General features: G+C 39.8%; 3 protein-coding genes across 3 annotated transcripts; all 3 read left to right on the top strand.

Annotated features, from left to right (window-relative positions):
• Positions 1-24: 24 nt before the first annotated feature.
• On the top strand, positions 25-3,171 carry bola3 (bolA family member 3). The gene is made up of 4 exons (XM_031736391.2): positions 25-199; positions 317-440; positions 1,762-1,850; positions 2,504-3,171. The coding sequence occupies exons 1-4, from the start codon at positions 131-133 to the stop codon at positions 2,567-2,569; spliced, it is 348 nt and encodes a 115-aa protein (XP_031592251.1). The 5' UTR covers positions 25-130; the 3' UTR covers positions 2,570-3,171.
• Positions 3,172-5,477: 2,306 nt separating this feature from the next.
• On the top strand, positions 5,478-19,038 carry vat1l (vesicle amine transport 1-like). The gene is made up of 9 exons (XM_031736418.2): positions 5,478-5,941; positions 6,494-6,623; positions 6,850-7,065; positions 7,251-7,393; positions 11,405-11,508; positions 12,167-12,222; positions 12,362-12,556; positions 16,474-16,557; positions 17,086-19,038. Exons 1-9 carry the CDS (start codon positions 5,727-5,729, stop codon positions 17,182-17,184), a joined length of 1,242 nt encoding a protein of 413 aa, XP_031592278.1. The 5' UTR covers positions 5,478-5,726; the 3' UTR covers positions 17,185-19,038.
• Positions 19,039-21,623: 2,585 nt separating this feature from the next.
• clec3a (C-type lectin domain family 3, member A) lies at positions 21,624-24,156 on the top strand. The gene is made up of 3 exons (XM_031736415.2): positions 21,624-21,773; positions 21,930-22,016; positions 23,461-24,156. Exons 1-3 carry the CDS (start codon positions 21,662-21,664, stop codon positions 23,856-23,858), a joined length of 597 nt encoding a protein of 198 aa, XP_031592275.1. The 5' UTR covers positions 21,624-21,661; the 3' UTR covers positions 23,859-24,156.

The following is a 24,156-nucleotide window of genomic DNA, read 5'->3' as shown; positions in this document are numbered from 1 at the left end:
CCCAAGTGATTTGTGACCCGGATGTGTGACGTCATATTTGAGCGACCGCGCTGTCTGAGGACATGACAGTTAAGTGACCGGTGTGTGTTTCACAAACGCCCCCTGATCAAGCTGTGCCTCCGTTTTCACAATGTTGGCTTGTAGTCGCAGTTTGAACAGCGCTGTGGTGTCTGCACTCCGTCTTCTGCGCAGTAATCAGGTAAAAACACCTTTAGCAGTACCCGCAGTGCATTTCAGAGGGTCGAGCTTTAGCTTAATGCTAGCCGCCAGTTTGCAGAAATGATACTGTCTGCTGAACTCATCTCCGCCTCCTCAGACTGCCGTCACTGGACAGCTGCAAAGACCTCTGTCCACGCAAACCGACGGAGAGGTCCGCATCGCAGAGATACTGAAGGAGAAGTTCCCTGCAGCCTCGTCACTTAAAGTTGTGGATATATCAGGTAAACACTGGTAAATCCGCTGAAATGATCCTGATCCGCTTAACATGTTATTCGGGACGGGAGCAGATAGCACGGCTTGACACGTGGGAAATGAAGCTACACAAAACTTTTGGTTCATACACAGTGGGGACAGTATCAGACCTTATTGAGTGTTTAAATTTTTAAGGTTTCATCTACTGTGCAGCTGCCACATGAGAAATTACTGACAGGCAGTGACAGTGCTATAAACAAATACATCACCCAGATTGACAGGATTACATGTTTTTCCTCTCTTCCCTTATCAGCAACACTGTTATTTCTTTTTGCTGCAAGGAACAGCTCTGCCCAATCTGCTCCTTTTTACTCTGGTTAGCGGTATTTGATTTGTTAATTTTGTGTAAAAGTGTCAAATAACTTTTCTCTTATTTGAATACATACAAAGGATAAATACTTATCCCTGGTTTCCATCATGTGATACCCATTATCACTGATTTTAAGCTTTTTGAGTCAGCTAACTCAAAAGACCCTCAGAGGGATACACTCCAAGGCAGGATTAAAGGATTTGTGAGCTTAACGTTTTCAATCTTAAAGATGCTATTTTTTTATTCTATTTAGTTTATTTTTTTGCTTATTGTTTTTGCCTGGTCCTACTCTGCTGCTAAGCCTGTTTTAAGTTGATGGATGGCAAAAAACATCCAACAGATTAGAGTATTTGTAGCCCATTTAATACCAAGAATAATCAGTCAGTAAAATTAACTTCACCTTGATCTAGTCACCCACTTATTAATACCCTCTTCATTAGGCTGTGAGACAATGTCTGACTTGATTACATTGATTATCCTTTGATGTGTGTATCATTTTTGAACTAACTCTAATGAACAACACCGAGAGCACATTGAGTTATAAAATGAATATATTAAGTCAAAATTCACAAAAATAATTGGTTTTCTGTGGTATTATTCTCAACTTCTTCGTAGCAATAGTGTGGCCCTTTTCTGATACCTTGTTTGTTTTTATTGTTGTTTTGTTTATGAACCACTCAAAAAGACTTAATGACTCAAATGATGCAGCAGACACCACTTTTTGGATATCTTGGAGTAAAAAAACCAGGTTAAGTCTTTAACTGTCTTCATGATACCCACCCACTTCATGTGGTTTTAGGTTTGCAGAATCAGCTAATGCAAAGAAATCCCAGCTATGATGAATTTGCCTGGTAGGACATGTAGGTCTTCTTTGAAGGCGTGTATATGAACTGAGAAACATTCTGAAAGCCAAGGAAGCAAGCAAACAAGCAAAGCGAATCATAGTATTCTCTGTTTCTGTGTTTCTGTGCTGTTATTAGGTGGCTGTGGGGCCATGTATGAGATCCACATAGAATCCAGTGAGTTCAAAGGAAAAAGGACTGTTCAGCAACACCAGTTAGTCAATCAGGTAAACCCCTAGAAACCTTGTCTAAACTGATATATTAAATCTAAAATTGCTGATGTTTTATTTAGTCTGTTGAACATTGTATGTACTTGTTATTCGTGTTGTGTTTTTTTTTTTTTTTTTTTTTTTTAAGGATGACATGAAACGCTACACATATAAAGGATAATTAACATCATGGAGCCCTGCTCTCAAAAACTGACATAGATGTAACTTTCTGTGAAGCTGATTAAATATGTTTAGCGCCATCTTCTGTTAGTATGGAACGTGATGTCACTGAGTTGGTTGCAGCTAATAGTCTTATGTTTGCTAACCAGTGACAGAATCATGATCACTTTTGTGCTGCCCCTGGGTGTAACAATTAGTTTTATGTTAAGAAGCTGAGGATATACTGTCTGCTTTTACCGTCTTGTCTCTAGCAGTATTTGGCTCTGCGTTATTTGGCTAGCTGCACTGAAACAGGAAAATCCAGCTGTTAGCTGTAGTGTCTGGGTTTGTAAAGCACTCCATGATGTAAATTAACCTTCACAGATATAGTGTTTCATTTCCTCTTTAAAGTCTGTCCTCTTAGCTTCAATTAACAAAAAACTTGTAGGTGTTTATATTTGCAATAGTTGATATTTTAATCACAAGTACTGCGTATGTCTTGTCCTCCACAGGCACTCAAAGATGAGATTCAAAACATGCATGGATTGCGAATATTCACAGATGTTCCAAAACATTAGAAAAAGTCCTCCTATTTCTGGCCCACAAACCTTTCCTTTGTTCACCCTGTCTAGTATGAATGCACACCTGGGAGGAAAAAAAGCTGATATGTACTAAACTAATTCTGTGACATAGATGTTAATGTACCAGTGGCAGAAACGCACAGGACCTTATCTGTAGCAGTTACACACTGACAGTGTGAAACATGTAGTACATGTATGATTGCTGAGTGAGTTATCATGTACTCTGAGATAATATATTGAACCAATGAAAGCTGTGATACGCACAAAATGGCTTGCTAAATTGTTAGCAAAGTGTCAAGTCATGTAGGCTCTTCCCATTGTGGGGTCTCCTCAGGGCTGATGGTGATGCTGGTGTAATAATGGACAGTCTCGCAATGGTGGAGAATAGCTACAGACTCTATTTTTAACTGGGGATGGATCTGTTTATGGAGCATTAGTTTGCAATGTCATTAACTCTGACCACAGTCTGTGTTACCGTCTAGCTTAAGATGATTAATTTCTAAATTGGTTACTGGCATTGGATTGTACTTTGCTCCTGTGTTTATGCTACCTATTACTTTCTAATGTACCTTGCAATAAAAGGAAGCTACTTTTGTCGACTGTTTTGTTTTTTGTTGCTTAAGTTTATAAAATATCCATTTATGTTAAAAAGAAAATGCGCTCACTATTACTGCCTCTTAAATTATAATCTAATATTAAACATGGATTAAAAGTGAAAATATTAAGTTTTTCATAACATTTTTGCTGCTGTTGAATGCTGAAAAATGATGACAGAAAGCAAGTGGAAGCCTTAAACAATAGGCTTAAATCATTACAGTTTGAACCAGTGTATAAGGACATGTAACTTAACATATTTATATTTGGTGATAACAATGTGCTTGAAATTATGTATATATTTTGTTGATAGAGCTCTAAAAGTCAGCTTCAGGACCGATGTTAAAAGGATGATTTTTGGGGTCTTTTGGAACCTGGAAAGTCTTTTTTTCCAGGAGTAACATGGACGTTTATGATTAAATTACTTTAGATCCTGCTCTGTTAATGTTATTCAAACCTGAGTTTACCCTCTAAATGATAACATGGCCTATAGTTAATAAGACCTTTACCCAGGGTCACACAAAACCCACTGAGCTTTTAGCTGAACATCCAAAGCCCATGCCAAAGTTCATCGCTCTGATCTGTAGTTTTACAAATCTGTTTGAAGACCTTTCCACTCCGTTCGCAGTTTTTTGTTATTTATCAAGGATGCCGCCGAAGCAGCCAGCATGTTTTTGAGCTCAGAAATTCAAAGAAGTACAAAAAGTGAATGTCAGACAAGTGTTATTGTGGCGTCTTATGGCTTCTTCAGAATGTGTAGTAAGCAGTAACGCTTATAATAACTTTATTTATTTTAATATTTAATATTAATATTTCATTATTTATTTATGCTTGGCACACATAATTGGCTTCTTTTTGTGCTTGAGAAATTTTAGCTTAAACCTTTTGCAAAGAGGTGGGATCATAACAGAAAACAGTTATGATAAAATTAGGAGCGAGTGTAGCAATTTATGATGCAGGAAGTTGAATGTTTCATCAGGTTTTTAAGATGTTGCCAGGGTTACAGGTTTGCACCGTAACCTTGGCAACAGTTGTTGCTTCTTGTGTCTGTTACCAATTTAAACGCTTAAGTCAGTATACATTTTTTTTAAATGAAGTTATTTTCTCCATGACTTGTAGGAGTTTATTCTACGAAGAAAATCAGAAGTCAAGAAACATTATACCACCTGATTTATTTTTTTTTAATTGTAAAAAGGCTTTTACTTTGACACATGTATTAGCTTTTGTGTTAGGTAGCAAACACACATTTGTTAAAGGAAATAAACACAATGATAAATTAACATTTTCCTAGTTTTTCATTAGTTGTACCACCTGACATTGAACCACTCCAGGCTACATTTCAGTTGAATCTAGTTGAATCTATTTTTATCCATATTTAAGAGAGAGCTATAAATCTTTTCAGCCAGACATAAAGACTCCATAGTGTCCTCTGTATGCTGAAAATCTTTTTCAGTATTTTTTTTTACCTTCATAATAAAAGTCTTATTGTTAGGTTGCAACCGTCTGACATACAAATTAATAAAGAAAATTATTTTAGTTTCCCAAGAGCTTTAAATACAGACGCTTGTTTGCATCACTGGGGGAAAAAAATATTATCTACAAATTTTTGGTTATTATCTCAAAATCTTGACTTACGAATGGGAGAAAAAAAGAAGACAAGTGGAAATTTTGAGTTTTTAATCTCAGAATTTGGGTTATGTATCTAAAAATAATAAATTAATAATAATAATAATGTGTTGACATTGTTACTTATGAGTAAGTTAATTTTGACATATTTCGTTTTTTTTTTTTTTTTTAAATCTGTCTTTTATTTATTTATTTTTTAAGATATTGTCATTTAAACACTGTTTAGCCCTGTTTAATAGATAATTTAAACAGACATTTCGAGGGATGTAAAATAGTATTTTATATGTCTGTATTAATATGTATCCAAATTAAAAATGTTTTATACCTTCGAAGAAACTTTAAGTCTACAAGTCACGAATACATTATTTTAAACAGAAATGATGCACTCGGACAAACATTCATGCATGCCATGACTGATTGTTGTTCATTCTTCTTTAATTCTTCCAGGTTTGTTTTGTTTCCTCTGGTCATTTTTATAGTTTAACCCTATAAAGAAGAATAAAAAAACATCCCCTTAAACTATAAAACGTTGAATCTTTATTATGAGGTTAAAGATTATATATTTATATCCTACTTTGTTGTACTGCCGAGGGATCTGAAGGAGTTCATCAGACTTAAAAGTTTTGCGGGCGCTTCACCACCAGATGGTGCACTTTATAAGTCGTACCGGTGCAAGGAAGGATAATTCACCTGGATGAAATAATTTCCCTGATTTGAAATAGCAAAGTTTTTTGTTGAATTAATCGCCATCTGTGAGACTTAAAATACTGGAACTTTAAACCTGCGTGAGTGCACGTCGCTTGCAGATGATGAGGATTCAGCTTCCACTGTGGATAACCGTCCGTACAGCGCCTGCCTGTGTGCAGGCTGCACCGGCTGCACGCCCAAATCACTCTCGACTAGGAACGGGGAGGCAGAGCAGCTGGTCTTCGACATGGCTAAAGAAGGAGCAGACATGACAGAGGAAACCGAGTACATGATAGACAAAAATGTGAAGAAAGAAATAGACAACGTGGAGACGTCTGGCAATGCCAAAGAAATGCGAGCGGTGATATTGTCAGGTTTTGGGGGTCTTAACAAACTCAGGGTGACCAAGAAGGCAATGCCCGAGCCTCAGGATGGTGAAGTGAAGATCCGCGTGAAAACATGGTAAATATGCGGGTGTCACTGTTTTTTATTTGTACTTGTGAGCTGCGGTCTGATCTGGTCTTTTACTCCCACGTTGCATGGTGCTTTTGAGAAGTCTAAACGCTGATCAACAAGGCTTACACAGAAATTCGCAGTCATGAATCCACAGGTCTCTTCTGGTACAGGAGGTTGGGTGGCTGATGTTCATAACAAGCATATGTGATGCCACAGTTTCCAGTCATTCTATGTCACACTTTCTATTTTCTAAGCGCTTGTTTACAAGATATTGAGCAAGTCGTTTGTCCCCAGGTTGCAGCTGAGCTTTTGCCAGTGTTAGCAGTGTGACACTGGGAAAATTAAAGTGTACTGTTTATCCACAGAGGAAAAGCCTGTGAGTCACTGCTCATAATAATGCAATAAACAGTGCTGGGTAATCCCTACGTCTCTTAACACCTCATGCTAAATATTTGATATTAAAAAGCTGTTACAGACTGTTCAGGGGCATGGTCGTCCTCCAGATATCGAATCAGATGGATTCCAGTGTAAACAAACAATAATTATTCTTTATTGCAGTGGCTTGAATTTCCTGGACCTGATGGTACGTCAGGGGACTATCGATAATCCCCCCAAACCCCCTCTTGTCCCTGGATTTGAGTGCTCTGGAATAGTAGAGTCAGTGGGTGAAAACACAAAGGGATTTGAGGTTAGTGTAATTACAGCTTGTTGATGCAGTTGTTCTATGAATACATGCTGCCAGAGAAGTACACCAATAAAACTAGAAAGGATGCAGATTGCAATAAGTGTTGTAAGCGTAACAATCAGAAATATACTGCTGTTAATTCATAATCTGCTAACATGTACTGCCACATGACAGGCTCACGTTAGTGTCTGCCGTGTGTTGACCTCCTTCCCTCACATGTTTCTTTCAGATAGGCGACAGAGTCATGGCTTTTGTGAATTACGACGCCTGGGCGGAGGTGGTTTGCGCACCCGTGGATTTTGTCTACAAGATGCCAGATGAAATGACGTTCGCTGAAGCAGCAGCCTTCTCCCTGAACTTTGTGGCTGCTTATATGATGCTCTTTGAGGTTGCCAATCTGCGAGAGGGGATGTCAGTGTTGGTCCACTCAGCAGGAGGTGGTGTAGTAAGTCCAGTTCTCATATGACTATTGCACACCCTCTAAACAAATGCACACATATGGAATTGTTGTTTAATCCCCACTATTAATCGTGCTATTTATGCTGTGGTATGATTTGTGTTTATGTCTGCTTTCCTTATCCTCTGTGCTCTCGGCCACTGATACATTATTATAACTGTTATTATTTTCAGGGTCAAGCTGTGGCTCAGCTGTGCTCCACCGTGCCTAACGTCACTGTGTTTGGGATCGCTTCGTGTTTCAAACACGCGGCCATTAGAGACTCCGTGGCTCACCTCTTTGACAGAAATGTTGACTACATCCAAGAAGTCAAAAAGTAAGTGTGCCGTGTAAGTGATTTTAATTCTTTTTGACAAATTTTGGCAACATTCACTCCTTGAGTCAAGACTGAATGTGGAGATGTAGTCAGGTGATGATGTTGCCGGTTACCCATTTAAACTAATGTGACAACGCTTACTTAGCAGAGGGTAAGAGGCCTGCTGGAGGATGCAGATGTTACCGCTTGCCTTATTGGTCATGTGTGGCTGTGGTCACCATGGCAACTCACAGCTCATCTCAGCAAGCAGCAGCATTGTGTAGGGTGGAGGTCTGTAGCGGCAATGTGGAACAGCTGAGCCAATTAGGCCAGAGGAGCGATTTCTTACATGTTACACTGACATCAGAGCGCGCTGTGAGACGGTTTACGCTACAAAGAGACCGCTTGTTGCAAACATTCATGGGATTGGATGCGGTATGCCACAGGTCCACTGCAATTAATCTGCGCAGGTTTCATGTAGTTCTAACAATGTTGCAAAGCTTTTGATTATTTCATCACCAAACGGCTTCCTCTGCTTCACAGAGCTCTGGCAGTAATTATCTGTGGCCATACTAGAAACAGGGTAGATGCGCAGTAGTATGATGTATGAAAATCCATATTGGGCAGGTTGTAATACTTACAGATTCAAATGGCTTGATTAGGAAATGGTTTTGCGTGCTTTCTGCATACATATCAGCAGTGGTAGTGGATTAATATGCCTTTCATCTCACTGGTCCACACATTCTTCTCAGGATCAAGTGCAAAGTACAATTAAATTAGCCCTTTTACAAAAGGCAAAAAACCATGAGAATCACAAGACCACCAAGCTGTTCAGCCAAGCGGGTGTTCGGGGCCACAAGGCAGAAAGTATGGACTTAATGTCCCCTTGATAATAACATGCCTTTCATTCTTTCATATACCGTCCACTAAAAAGTCTCATTATGCCCCATTTTTGTTCACTGGCTGATTCTGTGTGCGATGAGATCAGAAACTTTTTGTAACACAGTGTAAAATATGTTACCGATGAGGAGCTACGTGGGCACTGCAACATATCAATAATCCCTGTATAAGAAAACGTGGGCTGCAACTTTTTCTCAGAGTAATACTCCAGAGAACCAAGCTCCTTATCTTATGAATCCATGATTAGACAAAATTTGAAGCTGCTCCAGCATGATTCACAGGCTGAAAACACACACACACACACACACATAAATTATATATATATACATATATATATAAATTATATATATATATATATATATATATATATATATATATATATATATATATATATATATATATATATATATACAGGCACATGGGTCAATACATGAGCGGGGCACAGAAAGGGATTGGCAAGAATACCAGAGGCGCAAAACACCAGCTACTGGTAGACAGAACAGTCAGCCGAGACTGCAAGACCAGACTGACCAACCTGTGCACTGCCTGGATTGATTACAAGAAGGCCTATGACTCAATGCCCCACAGCTGGATACTGGAATGCCTAGAATTGTACAAGATCAACAGGACCCTAAGAGCCTTCATCAGGAACTCAATGGGGATGTGGCGTACAACACTAGAGGCCAACCTCAAGCCCATAGCACAAGTCACCATCAAGTGCGGGATCTACCAAGGAGATGCTCTGTCCCCACTGCTGTTCTGCATAGGCCTGAACCCCTCAGTGAGATCATTAACAAGACTGGCTACGGATACCGACTACTGAAACGGAGCGGTTGTCAGCCACCTCCTGTACATGGATGACATCAAGTTGTATGCCAAGAGTGAACGAGACATCGATTCACTGATACACACCACCAGGCTATACAGCAATGACATTGGAATGTCGTTCGGTCTGGAGAAGTGTAGTCGGATGGTAACAAAGAGAGGCAAGGTAGTCAGAACTGAGGGGATTGAACTACCAGAAGGCAACATTGCAGACATAGAGGACAGTTACAAGTACCTGGGGATCCCGCAGGCAAATGGGAAGCTGCAACCACCAAGTACCTGCAGAGGGTCAGGCAAGTCCTGAGGAGTCAGCTGAATGGTAAGAACAAGATCCGGGCCATCAACACCTACGCCCTGCCCGTGATCAGGTACCCTGCTGGGGTAATAGGCTGGCCAAAGGAGGAGATAGAAGCCACTGACATAAAGACAAGAAAGCTCCTGACCATGCATGGAGGGTTTCACCCCAAGTCCAGCACCCTGAGGCTGTACGCTAAGCGGAAGGAAGGGGGCCGGGGACTGGTGAGTGTCAGCACCACAGTCCAGGATGAGACAAGAAACATCCACGAATACATCACGAAGATGGCCCCAACTGACAGCGTGCTCAGTGAATACCTCAGGCAGCAGAAACCCAAGAAAGAGGAGGAAGGCGAGGAACCATCATGGAAGGACAGGCCCCTGCACGGTATGTACCACCGGCAGATAGAGGAGGTGGCTGATATCCAGAAATCCTACCAGTGGCTGGACAAAGCTGGACTGAAAGATAGCACAGAGGCACTAATCATGGCAGCACAAGAACAAGCTCTGAGTACAAGATCCATAGAGGCTGGGGTCTATCACACCAGGCAAGACCCCAGGTGCAGGCTGTGTAAAGATGCCCCAGAGACAATCCAGCACATAACAGCAGGGTGCAAGATGCTAGCAGGCAAGGCATACATGGAACGCCATAACCAAGTGGCCGGCATAGTGTACAGGAACATCTGTGCCGAGTATAACCTGGAAGTCCCGAGGTCAAAATGGGAGATGCCCCAAGGGGTGATGGAGAATGACCGAGCTAAGATCCTGTGGGACTTCCAGATACAGACGGACAAAATGGTGGTGGCTAACCAACCGGACATAGTGGTGGTAGACAAACAGAAGAAGACGGCCGTAGTGATCGATGTAGCGGTTCCGAATGACAGCAATATCAGGAAGAAGGAACACGAGAAGCTGGAGAAATACCAAGGGCTCAGAGAAGAGCTCGAGAGGATGTGGAGGGTGAAGGTAACGGTGGTCCCCGTGGTAATCGGAGCACTAGGTGCGGTGACTCCCAAGCTAGGCGAGTGGCTCCAGCAGATCCCGGAACAACATCGGAGATCTCTGTCCAGAAGAGCGCAGTCCTGGGAACAGCTAAGATACTGCGCAGGGACCCTCAAGCTCCCAGGCCTCTGGTAGAGGACCCGAGCTTGAAGGATAAACCGCCCGCAGGGGCGAGATGGGTGTTTTTTTTTAAATATATATATATGTATATGTATATACATATATATATATATATGTATATATACTCACAGAGTATGTTTTGCACTTTTACATTTAGTGCTTGTGGACACAAACAAGCCAGTGCAGTCATATCTCTGCCTTTCACTGTACTTTATGTCAGCTGCTCGAATTCTTCATGACATTTTCAGTAAAGCTGAAACAATTACTTGCTTAACTGATTAATGGTAATTGAATGTTGCCTGTTATTTGGATTTTAGATTAATCTACTGGTTATATTTTTACCCTTGTGAGCTTTCTAAATCTGGGTGACTGGGACTCAGGAGGTAGAGTGGGTTATCCGCCGGCTGAAAGGTGGGTAGTGTGATCCGCAGCTCCTCCGGTCTGCCTTTCAAAATGTTAAGATGCTTAACCCCAAAATGAATGTGGGGGTGACAGATAAAATATAGTGCTGTGTGAATGTGGCTTGTAGCGTCTAAGTTTCTTGAGGGCTAGGTAAGAGTAGAAACCTTTTATATAAACGCCTCCATTCCTTAAATCACTTGTTTGCTCAGTCAAAAGTGGAATACTACATTAAGAAGGCAATCTGGAAAAAAGTATTATGTCTAAAATCGATTCAAATTCGTCACAAATGTGTCCAAATCCTTTTTCTGCTAATCATACCACTGAGGCTAAATGTTTCAGCTTAAATCTGTGTTTATAATCATCTGTTCATTTATGAGACAACATTCAAATAATTTACTGGTTCTAATGAAGTGTTTAAATCTCTGCATGTTGCATGTTTATTAGCTGAATTGAATATTTGTAACTTTTCCTTTGTTCTTGGTGTTTTAGGATTTCTCCAGAGGGAGTGGACATTGTGCTTGACTGCCTGTGTGGGGAGAACACAGGCAAAGGCCTGAGTTTGCTGAAACCGCTGGGAACCTACATCCTGTATGGTGGGGATGATATGTATTCCTTTACTGTGCAAAAATGTATCGCTTCAAAGTCAAAATAACTACATTGTAAATCTTACTTCAAATATTGAGAAGTACAGTCTCACTCTCAAGTCAAATTCCTTGGCCCAAAAAGCAGTCTGGCACAAACACGCAGAGATTTTTATACCAGTTTGCGTGTGGATTAAAGAAGCTTTAGAGGTACTTTAGGTGGATTTTGTTACTTTTGCACAGAGCCTGAGTAGCTGTTTTACATTTCTCATGCTAAACTATCTGTCTTCTGGCTGCAGCTTCAATTTTTACACACACCCATAAGAGTGGCACAGATCTAGTCGCAAAATAGTGAGTGTCATTTGAATAATATATACTCCAGAGCCTGCAAATTGAATGTATTGTCCTTCACAGCAACCAGTCTTATCTGGTCTCCGTTAATTACTTTAGCTTCTGTCAAGCCTCATGAATCAAGTAACATGATTACAGGGAGATTAATTCATTATCTGCAGCCATACTCAAAATGTGCAAAGGCATACTTGCGCAGATCTTAAGGGCTAAAGGTGCCAGCTGATCCTCCCCCACTCTCCCTTCATGCTTCATGGCTGCCAATTATTGACTAGTCACTTCTGTCCAGTATACAGAAATCCTTTTATTTTTGTTTTTTCAGGCGCGTCAAACATGGTAACTGGGGAAACAAAGAGTTTCTTCAGCTTTGCAAAATCTGTGAGTCAGAGATGCAGTCTATCATCAATATTTGAACGGAAACTACACCCTGTAACTGCCCAATCAATTATAAATCATAGGAAATGAAACAAACGCCCACTTCCGTCACCCTAGTTTGCTTGTTTGTTTGTTTTTACAGTGGTGGCAGGTGGAGAAGGTGAATCCTATTAAGCTATACGAAGAGAACAAAGTCATAGCTGGATTTTCGCTCCTCAACCTGCTCTTCAAACAAGGGAGATGTGGCCTTGTGAAATCAGTGATGGACAAACTACTGTGTCTGTATGAAGAGAAGAAGATCAAGCCTGTAGTGGACTCCCTCTGGGCGCTGGAGGAGGTAAGAACCTGAAGTAATCAGAGGGTTTAAGACACAGAGATCGATGAGGATCAAATTAAAAATGACCCGGTCACGCTGGCGACGCGATCCCAGATGCCAGAAAAAAATTTAAGAAGAATTCATTTAAACATCCTGGACAGAATATAATCTGTTGTTTGTCGTGCTGCATCTGTGGAACGTTGTCAGCTGTCCTTGGACATTCTTCCACAGATGGTGGGTAGGTTGAATCTTCCTGTTCAACTATTATGTCACACCAACACAAAAAGCCAAACAGCCCATACATCAATCACTTGACACTCGATTTCTACAGACTCTTTAAGTCTTCCTATAACTGTGATCATTCAGTTTCTCAGGAACCTTTGTACAGTAGATGCATGTTTCCTCTAATAATTTGATATTTACATTAAGAGATCTGGATCAGTCTTTTCCTGCATTGTGCAACGTTTAAAAGGGATTTGAGTTCAGGTGAACATCACTAGTAAATGAAGACCCATGAGTGGAAAAAGAGAGACTCATAAATACACCGTCACAATTGGTTGTGTGTAGAACATATTGAAGCATTGAAAACCAGACTCTTTCCATCACACAGGCAATTTTACAGACAGATGAATATTACCACATCTATGCTCGATTTCCTCTTTTTACTTTACTCGCTCTGCTATATTTTTACAAGGGCATTTGTGGCTCACATCCCCATTGGTACATAAGCCTAATGGAAAAGTACCACTTTAAGAGAGCGTACCTGTGCTACTTACAGGGTTTTTCCTGCCTAGAAGAATTTTTAGTGCCCCCCAAAAAGGCTTAAATCCAAGCCAAAGGAAAATCACTGGCATCATAATGAAATACTTTTTTTTTAAAGCAAGTTTGCTAATTGGGGGATTTAGTTATCCAAGCATAATAATCTTTTCTGTTTATTAAAATGGTCCGAAATAACAGAAAATGCACTGATTTGTTTTAAACAAGGTAACATACACTCACTACTTTAATTGTATGCAGGGCCATCGTGCTTATTCATCCACTCAATCCCCATATTTAGCCATAAAAGCTCCGGCTTGTGATGCAGGTTTAGTCATTTGACCAGTGCTGGGCTCCTTCATGAGAACAGCTTCAGTTTAACCTCTTGCTTTATATTTGTGATCCCCCCTCTGATGTCCACGTGTACCTGCAGTGGATACAGTAAAACGGGGACCGGTGTAAGGCAGAAACAGTTCAGTGTTTTTCGTCTGTAGTTAAATGATACACAAAGATGGGCACAACCGTGGCCCATCGCCACAGCTGTTTTCTCTTATTTGCTTAATTAAACCATTTGCAAACAAGGAATGTGTGGGCTGTACAGATGGTGGTTGATTTATTCATTTTGCTGCACCTGTGGGGCGGAAAAGCTGCACTTTTAATATTCTTGTAGGTTAATGAATTCGGCAAAGCCTTGCAGCTCTGACTGACTTCACCTCGGCACCATTTCAGACCTAACAAATGTCAGAACCAATGAAGAACCTGCAGCTGGGGACTTGAGACTAAATGGACTGGTTTTTGTATAGTGTATTTCTACTCAAAGCACTTTAAGCAAACAGGCCCGTTTTTTTCAACATCTAAGTTTCACTCTAACATAATGGGAGCAACCCAAGAATACGATAATATGCAGAGTGGAGCAGGCAGTGATTGAACCACCAACCTTCCAATTAGTAGACAATCTGCTCTATCTCCTGAGCCATGGCCACCCCAGTCCACTGATATCCTGGTTGCTAGAAAAAGAAGCAGCAAGTTTATCCTTGGACTTTGTTTCACACTGAAAAATACCTCAGGAATTTAGATGAAAGCAGAGGCGGTGCAAGTAATAATCACAAAAAGCTTACTGTAAGTTATTCTAGACTCTGTCTACAGTCGGAGAGATATTTTTGTGAAATGATTTCTCATGGGAAACTTTCCATGTACTGTTGTCATTACTTTGGCAGATTGTTCAGGCTATTCACTGGAACCATTGCCCATGAAGAATCTCATTAGAGGGGAGGATAGCGTGGGATGTAGTGTCAGGGGCACAGCTTGCCTCGGTTGTTTATATGCCTGGAAGGAGAGGTTAGTTTACATGCTGACCATGGCAACCTTTCTTTCCGGAATGAGAAGTTGGACAATATGCATGGCTGGGACAGAATAATGGGAGTTTTTCTAATTGCTGTTAGTTTCAGTCAGGAAAATATTGTACAGCTTCTACGCTGAATGCTATTAAAAATCCTGAAAAACAAAACTGAACCCACGTTGCATGATTATTCGTCATTATGTACAGAGACCTAATTCACTCAAAATGTAAGCGGAATTTATCCAACACCCAACCTCTTCTGGAAAGTTGCTACCTAACAGCAAGGTGCTGTACAAGTTTATGACCCAGTTTTCCTTTTGGCTTGATTTCTGCTTTTTGTTTAACAGTTGAATGGCTGTGACACAACGGGTTTCAGACAAAGGCATACACTCAGCTGCGTCTGTGTGAATGCATGATATGGCATGGTAATCTTTTGTGGTGGGTCTGATTTTATTTTTGCCCTTTTATCAGTAGCACCTAATAAAGTTGATTCTTTAACCGGTTAAGTAAGTTGCTGTCACAGCAAAATAAATAATGATGACTGGATGGCCTAGCAGTCATTCATAAACTTTGTTTCTGGTCTCCTTTTGTCTGCTGGATTGCAACACAGAACCAGAAAGCGTCGCTCGTTGTCACGTGTTGTGCCTCTCATTGCTCCCAGGCCGTGTTGGCATATGAAGAGTGGGTTTTTCGAAAACAGTGTACATTTGCAGGAGCCTTGTCAGTGCACGGCAAACTGTTGCCTCAGCTGCTGCGTCACGACTGGATATTGAATTATTTTCATTTGAATGCAAGTCGTCGAGTTTGCCACGACGCAGTGCTTAGTGTGCTGGGATTTTGTTTACAGCCGCTGATGATGTGCACAGGGATTTCTATGCACCAGCACGCTTGCCTCAATCTACCGACAATACGCACCTTATCTCTGATTTTCTTTAGCTGGCAGTAAAGATCACACAGACCTAAAAGATTCTGACTCACTGTCTTACTCAGTTTTGCTCTCCTAGCAGGAGCACTGAAGTGAGGGGTTTTGCTAAATTTGAACGTGGCATGGTATTTTTCCACAGCCGAGTGGCAGAAGCCTCATCTTCATTTAAAGATAGTTTAAGAGCCCTATCATGTTGATACTTGATATCCTGTATTAGTATAACAGACGTGATGGGTCACCTATGGTTTAATCTGCAGTGTAGTGCACAGCATCACATTTTATCTCTGAAGACAGCATAATGTGTGCTATAGACGTAGCTGCCTAATTGAGTTTGGAGTCCCTGGTTCAGTTCCTAGATGGGTTGTTCTTTATTTTTAATTCTATCTACTGTAGCTATTGAATGTGGGGAAAACAGTGAGCCTGGTAATTAGGAGGTGTGGTCTGAGACTTTATTTATTTTGCAGAATGTGACTAAGATTTTTTGCAGTGTAGAATAAACCATTTCTGGAATAAGACTGCAGAAACGGTTTTTCTTAATTTATCTGTTATTAGAGCCTGTCCCACCCTGCCAGATTTTCAATCCAATCTCTTGCTATAGATCTTGCATCAGTGAGGTGTTCAGCGTGATGTCAAATATCAGCCAGCAGAGTGAGTCAGCATCATTTTGTCAGCGTTAAGGCCATTAACTTTCCTCGCACAGGAAGCCTGTAATATAGCTGTGCTAAAAATGGATCCCGTGTCTACAATCTGCAGAAAATTATTGAATCTTTTTGTGGTTTTGAAATTTTATCAGCTGGTGTTTTTTTTTAATCTAATTTTACAGCATATCATTTATTGTTAATCCAGCTTTTTTTACATGTTGAAAATAAGATCTGTGCGGCTTTTTAAGAAGAGGTTAAAGTTATGTTTTCTTCTCAGGTAAAAGAGGCGATGCAGAGAATTCATGACAGAGGCAACATAGGAAAACTCATTCTGGATGTTGAGAAGTCTCCCACCCCTCTGGTAAGAAAGGCTTTTCTATAGCTATATAGATATTTTTCTCTTTTAAAAGGTGACAGACTGCATACATAAACAGACATGGCTGTTAAGAGTTTTAATTCCTCCATATGGATCGGCCTTATATTCAAGCCTACTGTAGTTTATGTAGGATTGTCTGGATGCAAAATTGGATAAATATGAATTCCAAGTCCACATTTTTAAGAAAATCTATAATGAAAATGATTTTTTTTAGAAATGCAAAAGGTATTCTTCTCAGTTTATTTGCTAGCTGACTTACAAAGTGGCATTTGCAGTAAAACAATATATATATATATATATATATTTGACTTTAATTTGTTGACAGCACATTTTCTTCTCATGTCAGGATTGTAAGAGCTGGATTTCCTGTCCTCTTCATTTCCATTGTCATGTCAGCCCATCCTCTGCCCATTAGCAGAGTTCGCTGTGTGATTTGATGTCAGCTCGCATTTATTTCCCCCTCTGTTTCCACTAAACGGTTAATGGTGGCAGTAAAAAATGTTTTATCTGTAGATGGCCAGCGACAGCACGGAGACCAGTGAAGCAGGAGAGGAAGAAGAGGAGCCCGAGGGAGACAACGACAGCAAGGAGCGAATGCCTTTTATCCATTAGACCCAACAAAAACCCACTGCAGCACAGTTTCACCAGAGCAACACAACCCCACTCGTGTGTGTTTGTGTGCACGTGCTGTATGCATGAATGTATGTATGTGCAGTATACTTTAGTGCCTCTTGTCTGTTTTCTATTATGTGTCAATTGATTAGTCAAAGCAAAGGATAGGATGCCACAATGTGCAAGAGCCATTTTCAACACAGTGTTACATTATATGCTGTACTATGAAGTAATTACCTGCTAGCCAATAATATGAATAGGTTTGTGTTCACTTTATAGTTAACTGCATCTGCCCACAGTTTATTAAATTGACAGCAAACCGCATAAGCATTTAAACCTGCCGACCTGCTATTCTCGTTTTATGATTAGCACCCCTTGAAATAGATTAAGTAAAGCGCCTAAGTGTCAAATAGAAACAAGGAAACGCGTCTAAATATTTCACAGCACGGGGAAAAAAAAGAAGTATTTTTCTGTGCCCAGCTGTGAGAATTAAAAGCGAACAGCTGAAATAGGTTTGAGAAAGTGACCCCGGTGTTCTAATTTTTCCGATTAAGGGAGTGCATCCCTTTGTTGTGTTAACTAATATGTAAGCCAGGAGAGGCAGAAAAGACTGAGTGTAGATATTTGCATGACATTTTATGCTAATGTGCCAACCTTATATTATGGGATCACTAGTGCCTTTGAGCTACAAACAAGTGTTAAATACTTGAAATGTATTCCTTATGTGCAGTTCACATTGAACAAACAAACAAAAAGTTATTTTTAGGTGGAAAATGAAGTGTAATCTGTTTAAAAAAAAATCCTCATTGGATCGTGTAATAAGAGGGATTTGGACTTATTTTTCCCACTGAACTGTATATTCAGAACTTACATAATGTGTAACACCGCGATTGTAACGTTTATTGTTTCCAATCAGAAAACCATGGACAGTTTTGTAAACACTTGAGTAGAACAGGACAAATTTCAATTTATATCTGCGTCAAAATCCTGGTTTTTCTTGAGCATTAAGTAGTTAGTCGGACTCAGACTGCAGTTTAAGGTATTTAGAGTCTCTAGCTTGCCTGTCTGACCAAAGTTGTTTACTTGCTGGTGCCTCACAACAAAAGTGCCGTAAAACTCCATAAATGACGACATATTTTTACAGTGAGCTCGTGTATGAGGCTGATTTAGGTTTGAGGAACACTGTGCATTGCTTTAGTTAAGTATGGCAAGCTCTGCTTTTACTCTGCAAGTACACCCACCTACTCAGACGATTTTATTTTTTAAAGTAGAGAAAATCTGCTACACTATTTCAATTTCTCTAATTACGCTACCTTGCTTACTTGGTGTGTTTGTATTGGCTAGCTGTTTGAATCCTTCATCATTTTAGGCTCATCTACAAAAACAACACAGGAAGTCAGTGTTTTGTAATTGAAAAAAGTAGAAACTAGTAAATGTGTAGCTTAAAAGTTATGAGTAAACACTGCATGCTTTAAATGTGATAAACAGTGAAGATAAGATGTTCAATGGGTTTACTAAAGTGATCAGATAAATTATATCCTAGACTTGAAATTTAGGGCGTTATTTAGACAATTTGGGGAAGAAAATCTAAAATTCGATGCCTTCAATGTCCCTGTTAGTGTCTGTGTGCGTGAGAGAGACAGATGTATGTGTATTCATATTGCCTCGTTTAAAAAAAAAAAAAAGAAAAAAAGAAAAAAATGTGTACAACTTGTTCAGCACTGTAGTGTGTTCACAAAATTCCTCAAACTATGGTTTACCTGTGATATATTTTTGTCACATTTTTGTTGTGTACTTTCTTTGAGCACTGCTCTGTTTACTTGAATAAATTTATCTGCAAAGCAGTTCTCGCGATTTCGACTGGGTGTTCAGGTGCTCATTAATGCAAATGTCTAATCAGCCAATCGCATGGCAGCAACTCCATTCATGTAGGCATGTAGACACGGTTATTATGGTGAACATGGTGATTTAAGTGACTTTGAACTCATCTGGTCACAGATGGGCTGACTATTTCAGAAATACTTTGTTTGGGTGAAAATGTCTAGTTGATGTCAGATGAGAATAACTGATTACAACCAGTATGAAGAAGAGCATCTCTGAATGTCCATAATATTGAAACTTAAAGCAGCCGCACTACAGCAGCAGAAGAACAGACTGGGAGCCACTCTTGTCTGCTAAGAGCATGAGGCTATAGTTCACATAGGCTCACTAAAATTGGACAACGTGAGATTGGAAAAATGTTGCCTGGTCTGACAACTCTTGATTTCTGCTGTGACATTTGAAGGGTAAGGTCAGAATTAGGTGTAAACAGCATGAAAGCATGCCTCATGTCAACAGTTTAGACTGCTGCTGGTGTAATGGTGTGGGGGATATTTTCTTAGCACATGTTGGACCTCTTAGTAGCAACTGAGCATCATTTAAACACCACTGCCAGCCTGAGTATTGTTGTCATGTCTTTTAATGTCGACAGTGTACCCATCTGATGGTCTACAGCAGGATAACATTTAGGTCTAGCTTACATTATAGGTTTAAAACTTTAATATTATGTTATAATGAAGGCTGGAGTGAGGACCCAAACACAGGCAAGAGAACAAAAGGGGATGAAATTAGGATATTACTGCCTGATAAAAAAGTCCAAAATGTCAAGAAACCAGAAGTAAAAAAAAAAGAAAAGAAAAGTAAACAATGCACCAAGAAAGAAATTCAAAAAGGAATGAACATTGCAAGTAAAGATGAACACAGGGTTATACACCATCAGGAAACAGGTGGGGATGGGGGCACAGCTGAAACTAATTAAGACAAGTGAAGACAGTCAGGGTGGGGCTGAGAATCACAAAGAAGAAGAAAAAATGCAGGTAAAAAGCATCTTGAAAGTAAAACAGGAAGTAACCAGATGACTGAGAGGTGAAGAAAAAGGTACACAAGAGGGGGGAAGAGACTTACAGGGAAACACATGAGGAGATGGCTATGAAATCAAAGCAGGGACTACACTCAAAATACAAAAACTCATAATATACTGGATAGAAAAAGCAAGAAAAAACCCAAAACTAAACAAAAACATAATATCAAAATATATTAACAGGAATCTGAAACACAAAACTCGTGACATACAAGTAAATCAGATTCTTTGTAACCCTTCAGTGTTGCACCAGATGACAACAGAGTCAGGGATTTCTCTTTAAACAGAGAGCTGAAACACAGTTGTGTTGCTAAAGAACATATGGATCTCAGAGGAGGACAATGGTGCTTGTGTCTGATGACGATGGCGGTCGAACATTACTCAGTTTCATATTGGCTTTTGCTGTGATGTCCCCTCAGTCTGTTTGGTCAGAATCAGGAGTGCACTCGGGGCAAAACTGCTGCTTATTTGAAGATTCATACACATTTGGCCTTGAGCAATGAGCAATTATTAGTTAAACCAGAAATAACCTGCTACGTAGCTGTCTGTCTACCTTGGTGTTTGATCTGCATCTTAAGTGTGCCTCGAGAGGAAGAAAAAGTGCCAGCAGAGGTTGCATTTGAACATCATACATTAATGTGCTTACACAACTTTATTCAGTGCCACTGAATACTAAGCAATGAGCCTATAAAAGCTCATTTTGTAGGCTTGCTTGTTTCTCACATGTTCACAGCATCATGTTGACACATATGCATCTATATGTATTACATTTCTTAATAAATAATTGGAATGCATTATTCCAGAGAATATTTCACTCAGGGGGTGGATGTATTTAAAAAAACAGTGTGTGGATCTAAAATAGGAAAACGTGCTTGAACTGGTTTTGACAGTTGTATAGCTATATTGAGCAAATATGCCCAAGAGGGTTTTTTTTTTCTTATTTAGCTCCCACTCCCATCTGTATACATCTCCCTCTAAAAATAACTCGCCTGCATTAAAGCTGTAAACTGGACTTCTAATAGCAGCCTTATGTTCAAATATTGCATAACTGTCCCTGCGATTGAAACAGGTCTAGAGCTAGGCTGTATTGATGTACCAGAAATATTTAGTTGCTTAAATTTATTGAAGTCGTTGGTTAAACCTTTCCTGAGCACAATGATAATTCACTGCACTGCTAGGCTGCATCATTTGACACTTAAGAGATTGTAGAAGTTTTCGTATCTCAAGTTGATTACGTCCAAATTTAACATGTGAAAAGAGGAAGAACACTCTGTAGTATTGAAGCAGTCAATGGATTTCAGGTTTGTTTGTGAAATGAAAGTGAATGCTGCTTAGCGCACCTTGTCCCAAGTAAATATTTATCTAAAAATAACTCAACACAAGGAAATCATTATTGGCCTCCACCCTTTTTTACCTCCCTCACCTCCTCCTGATGTTTGGGCAAAAACAAACACATTTAGAGCCAATACAGGGAAAGGCATACAGAGGGGCTGTATATATTGAGCAGCCTGCAGGGCTTTTGGTTCCTTTCACAGCAGCACAACGTGGGCCACTGTGTCCTGTACGCTGGCCGCAGACATGGCACGCCTGGCCCTCCCTGTCTTCCTCCTCCTCAGCTTCTCCTTGCTCCACATCTGCAACAGTGATCCGTCTCGCACCAGGAAGGCTGTTTCACCTCGCCAGTCTGGAGGTAATTGTATAAATCCTATCAAATCATGGCTTTATCTGACCTGTGTGTGTGTGTGTGTGTGTGTGTGTGTGTGTGTGTGTGTGTGTGTGTGTGTGTGTGTGTGTGTGTGTGTGTGTGTGTGTGTGTGTTTTTCTTAATTGTCTCCTCCTTGTGCAGCTACAGAGGAGGAGGATGTGATGTCACAGATCCAGAGGTTGTGGCAGGAGGTGAATTCTCTGAAAGAGATGCTGGCACTGCAGACAGGTATTAGTGAGAGCTTTTCTGCATTCCCGATAAAGTAATATAAATGTTACTTCAACGAGACGAGCAAGAGTGTGAACAGTGCTGCATTTATAACTTAATAGCCAGAGTTTAAAATTCAGAGTGATTCTGTAATCTGATGCACATTTCACATCAACTAAAAAAGGAAGAAAAAAAATCGAGACGCTTTCACAACATACTCCAGTAGTGTGTAAAATCCATCAACTGCTGCTTAAGTGCTAATGTTTAAATTCAATATTTTGTCAGATATTGGCAGTGTCATGGAAAGTTCTCGAGTCTCTTGGGAGGTTTTCCACCTATTTGATTTCAAAATCTGAAGTCTGAGAACAGTACTGGATTTTCTGTGGCCGAGAAGAGGCTGTTGAGGATGCTGAAGAGCAAATTATTCTTTAATCAGCTACTGAGGTCTAGTTACAGTGTAATTATTTTAGTGTTTAGATCAGATACACTTGTAATTACTATGTAACTGCACATTGTCCAGATTCTTACCATTTAATTTCCGTATAATAATAATAATTATGAACTACTGCTACTACTAATAATAAAAAAATAATAATAATAGTAATTTTTAAAAAAAAATCAAGATCCTCAATGTAAACTTAAACTATGATGAGGCTGAACCTTGTCAGCTGTGTTACCTGTCAGGTGTGTAACTGGGTGTGACATGGCCAACAGTAACATCAGTTCATCTTCAAATAAACTTTGTCCAGGTTTTTGGTAAAAAATAACATTTAAAGCAAGTGCACAAGAACATGTTGGTAACACAGTTAATGAGTAATGAACCCTCTCAGCATTCAGATAATAATACTGAATAAATGCAGAAGAAGAAACTTATCACACTCCGTTTAAAATTCCCTCAACGGAAGGAATTTAAATCTTTTGGTGCCTGTTACTGACTTTGGGGCAAACTATTGATGACTTGTAGGTGATTTGTCAGTGAGTTAAATAGTTAACAAGGATTTCTTGAACACAAAGTGAATGATTTAATGCAAATTAATGAGTCAGAAGAGACTTTGAAGAAATAAAAATGAAATTAATACACAAACTCAAAAGGCTAATTCTGATATAGCATACCAATTTTCTGCTAAATCAATTATGAAAACTGTTGACTTTTTCTGTATTAATTAAAGAGAAATGTGCCTGAATATAAAATTGATCATTTCTTGAAATTAATATTTAATGAAATTGATAAATACAGCCTGCGGACATGAAACTTACCCCCTAATTGTAGAATGAACCTTATGGTGTCAGCTCATCAGTAGAGGGCAGCAACACTCCAAGAAGCCTTTAAATGCAAAGTAACAGGTTCACTTGCAAGCTGCATGATGGTTACATGAATAGTTCTTGCAATGTAATTTGATGGGACTAGTTTATAGTGTTACTTTACCATTCATTAAGTCATGAAGTAAATGCTTTGTGTTTTCAGTGTGTCTCCGGGGCATCAAAGTTCATAGAAAGTGTTATCTTACAATTGAGGAACCCAAACATTACCATGAAGCAAATGAAGACTGCATTGCACAAGGTGGAACTCTTGCAACACCGCGGGACATGTTGGAAAACAATGAACTGAGAGACTATGCAAAGAGGAGTGCTCCCGGGTCCAAGGACTTCTGGATCGGTGTGGCAGACATAGTGAAAGAAGGCCAGTATGTCGATGTCAACAGCCAGCCAGTCCGCTTCTTTAACTGGGATCGCTCCAAGAAGCAGCCCACAGGAACGAAGAGGGAGAGCTGTGTTGCTCTTTCAGTGGCTGCACAAGGAAAGTGGTATGATGAGGTGTGTCGCAGCCTGAAAAAGTACATCTGTGAATATGTCATTCCCTGAAGCCAGAAGTGGAAAGAAGAAATTAAATAAAAGGATGTTGACAATTTGATGCAGGTTTATTTGACTAGAACTTTACAAAAACCTGTTGTCTATGATAGGAAAAAAATTTGTCTCTGTGGTTATTAATTGGGTTCTAAAACAATCCTAATATTCAAATTAGTAACTATAGGTGGATTTTATATGAGTTCTCTGTGATACAAGAACTTTATCTTCACATGAAGCAATTCCCAATGGCTCGGACATCGACTGAGCAGATCATGAAATTAAAAATTATGAGTGAAATTTCACTGAAATAAAC

The sequence above is a fragment of the Oreochromis aureus genome, linkage group 1 (assembly GCF_013358895.1).
Source record: "Oreochromis aureus strain Israel breed Guangdong linkage group 1, ZZ_aureus, whole genome shotgun sequence".
In the NCBI taxonomy this organism is placed as follows: domain Eukaryota; kingdom Metazoa; phylum Chordata; class Actinopteri; order Cichliformes; family Cichlidae; genus Oreochromis; species Oreochromis aureus.
Note: the sequence above shows the minus strand (reverse complement) of the source record. Positions and strands in the feature narration are given on the sequence as shown.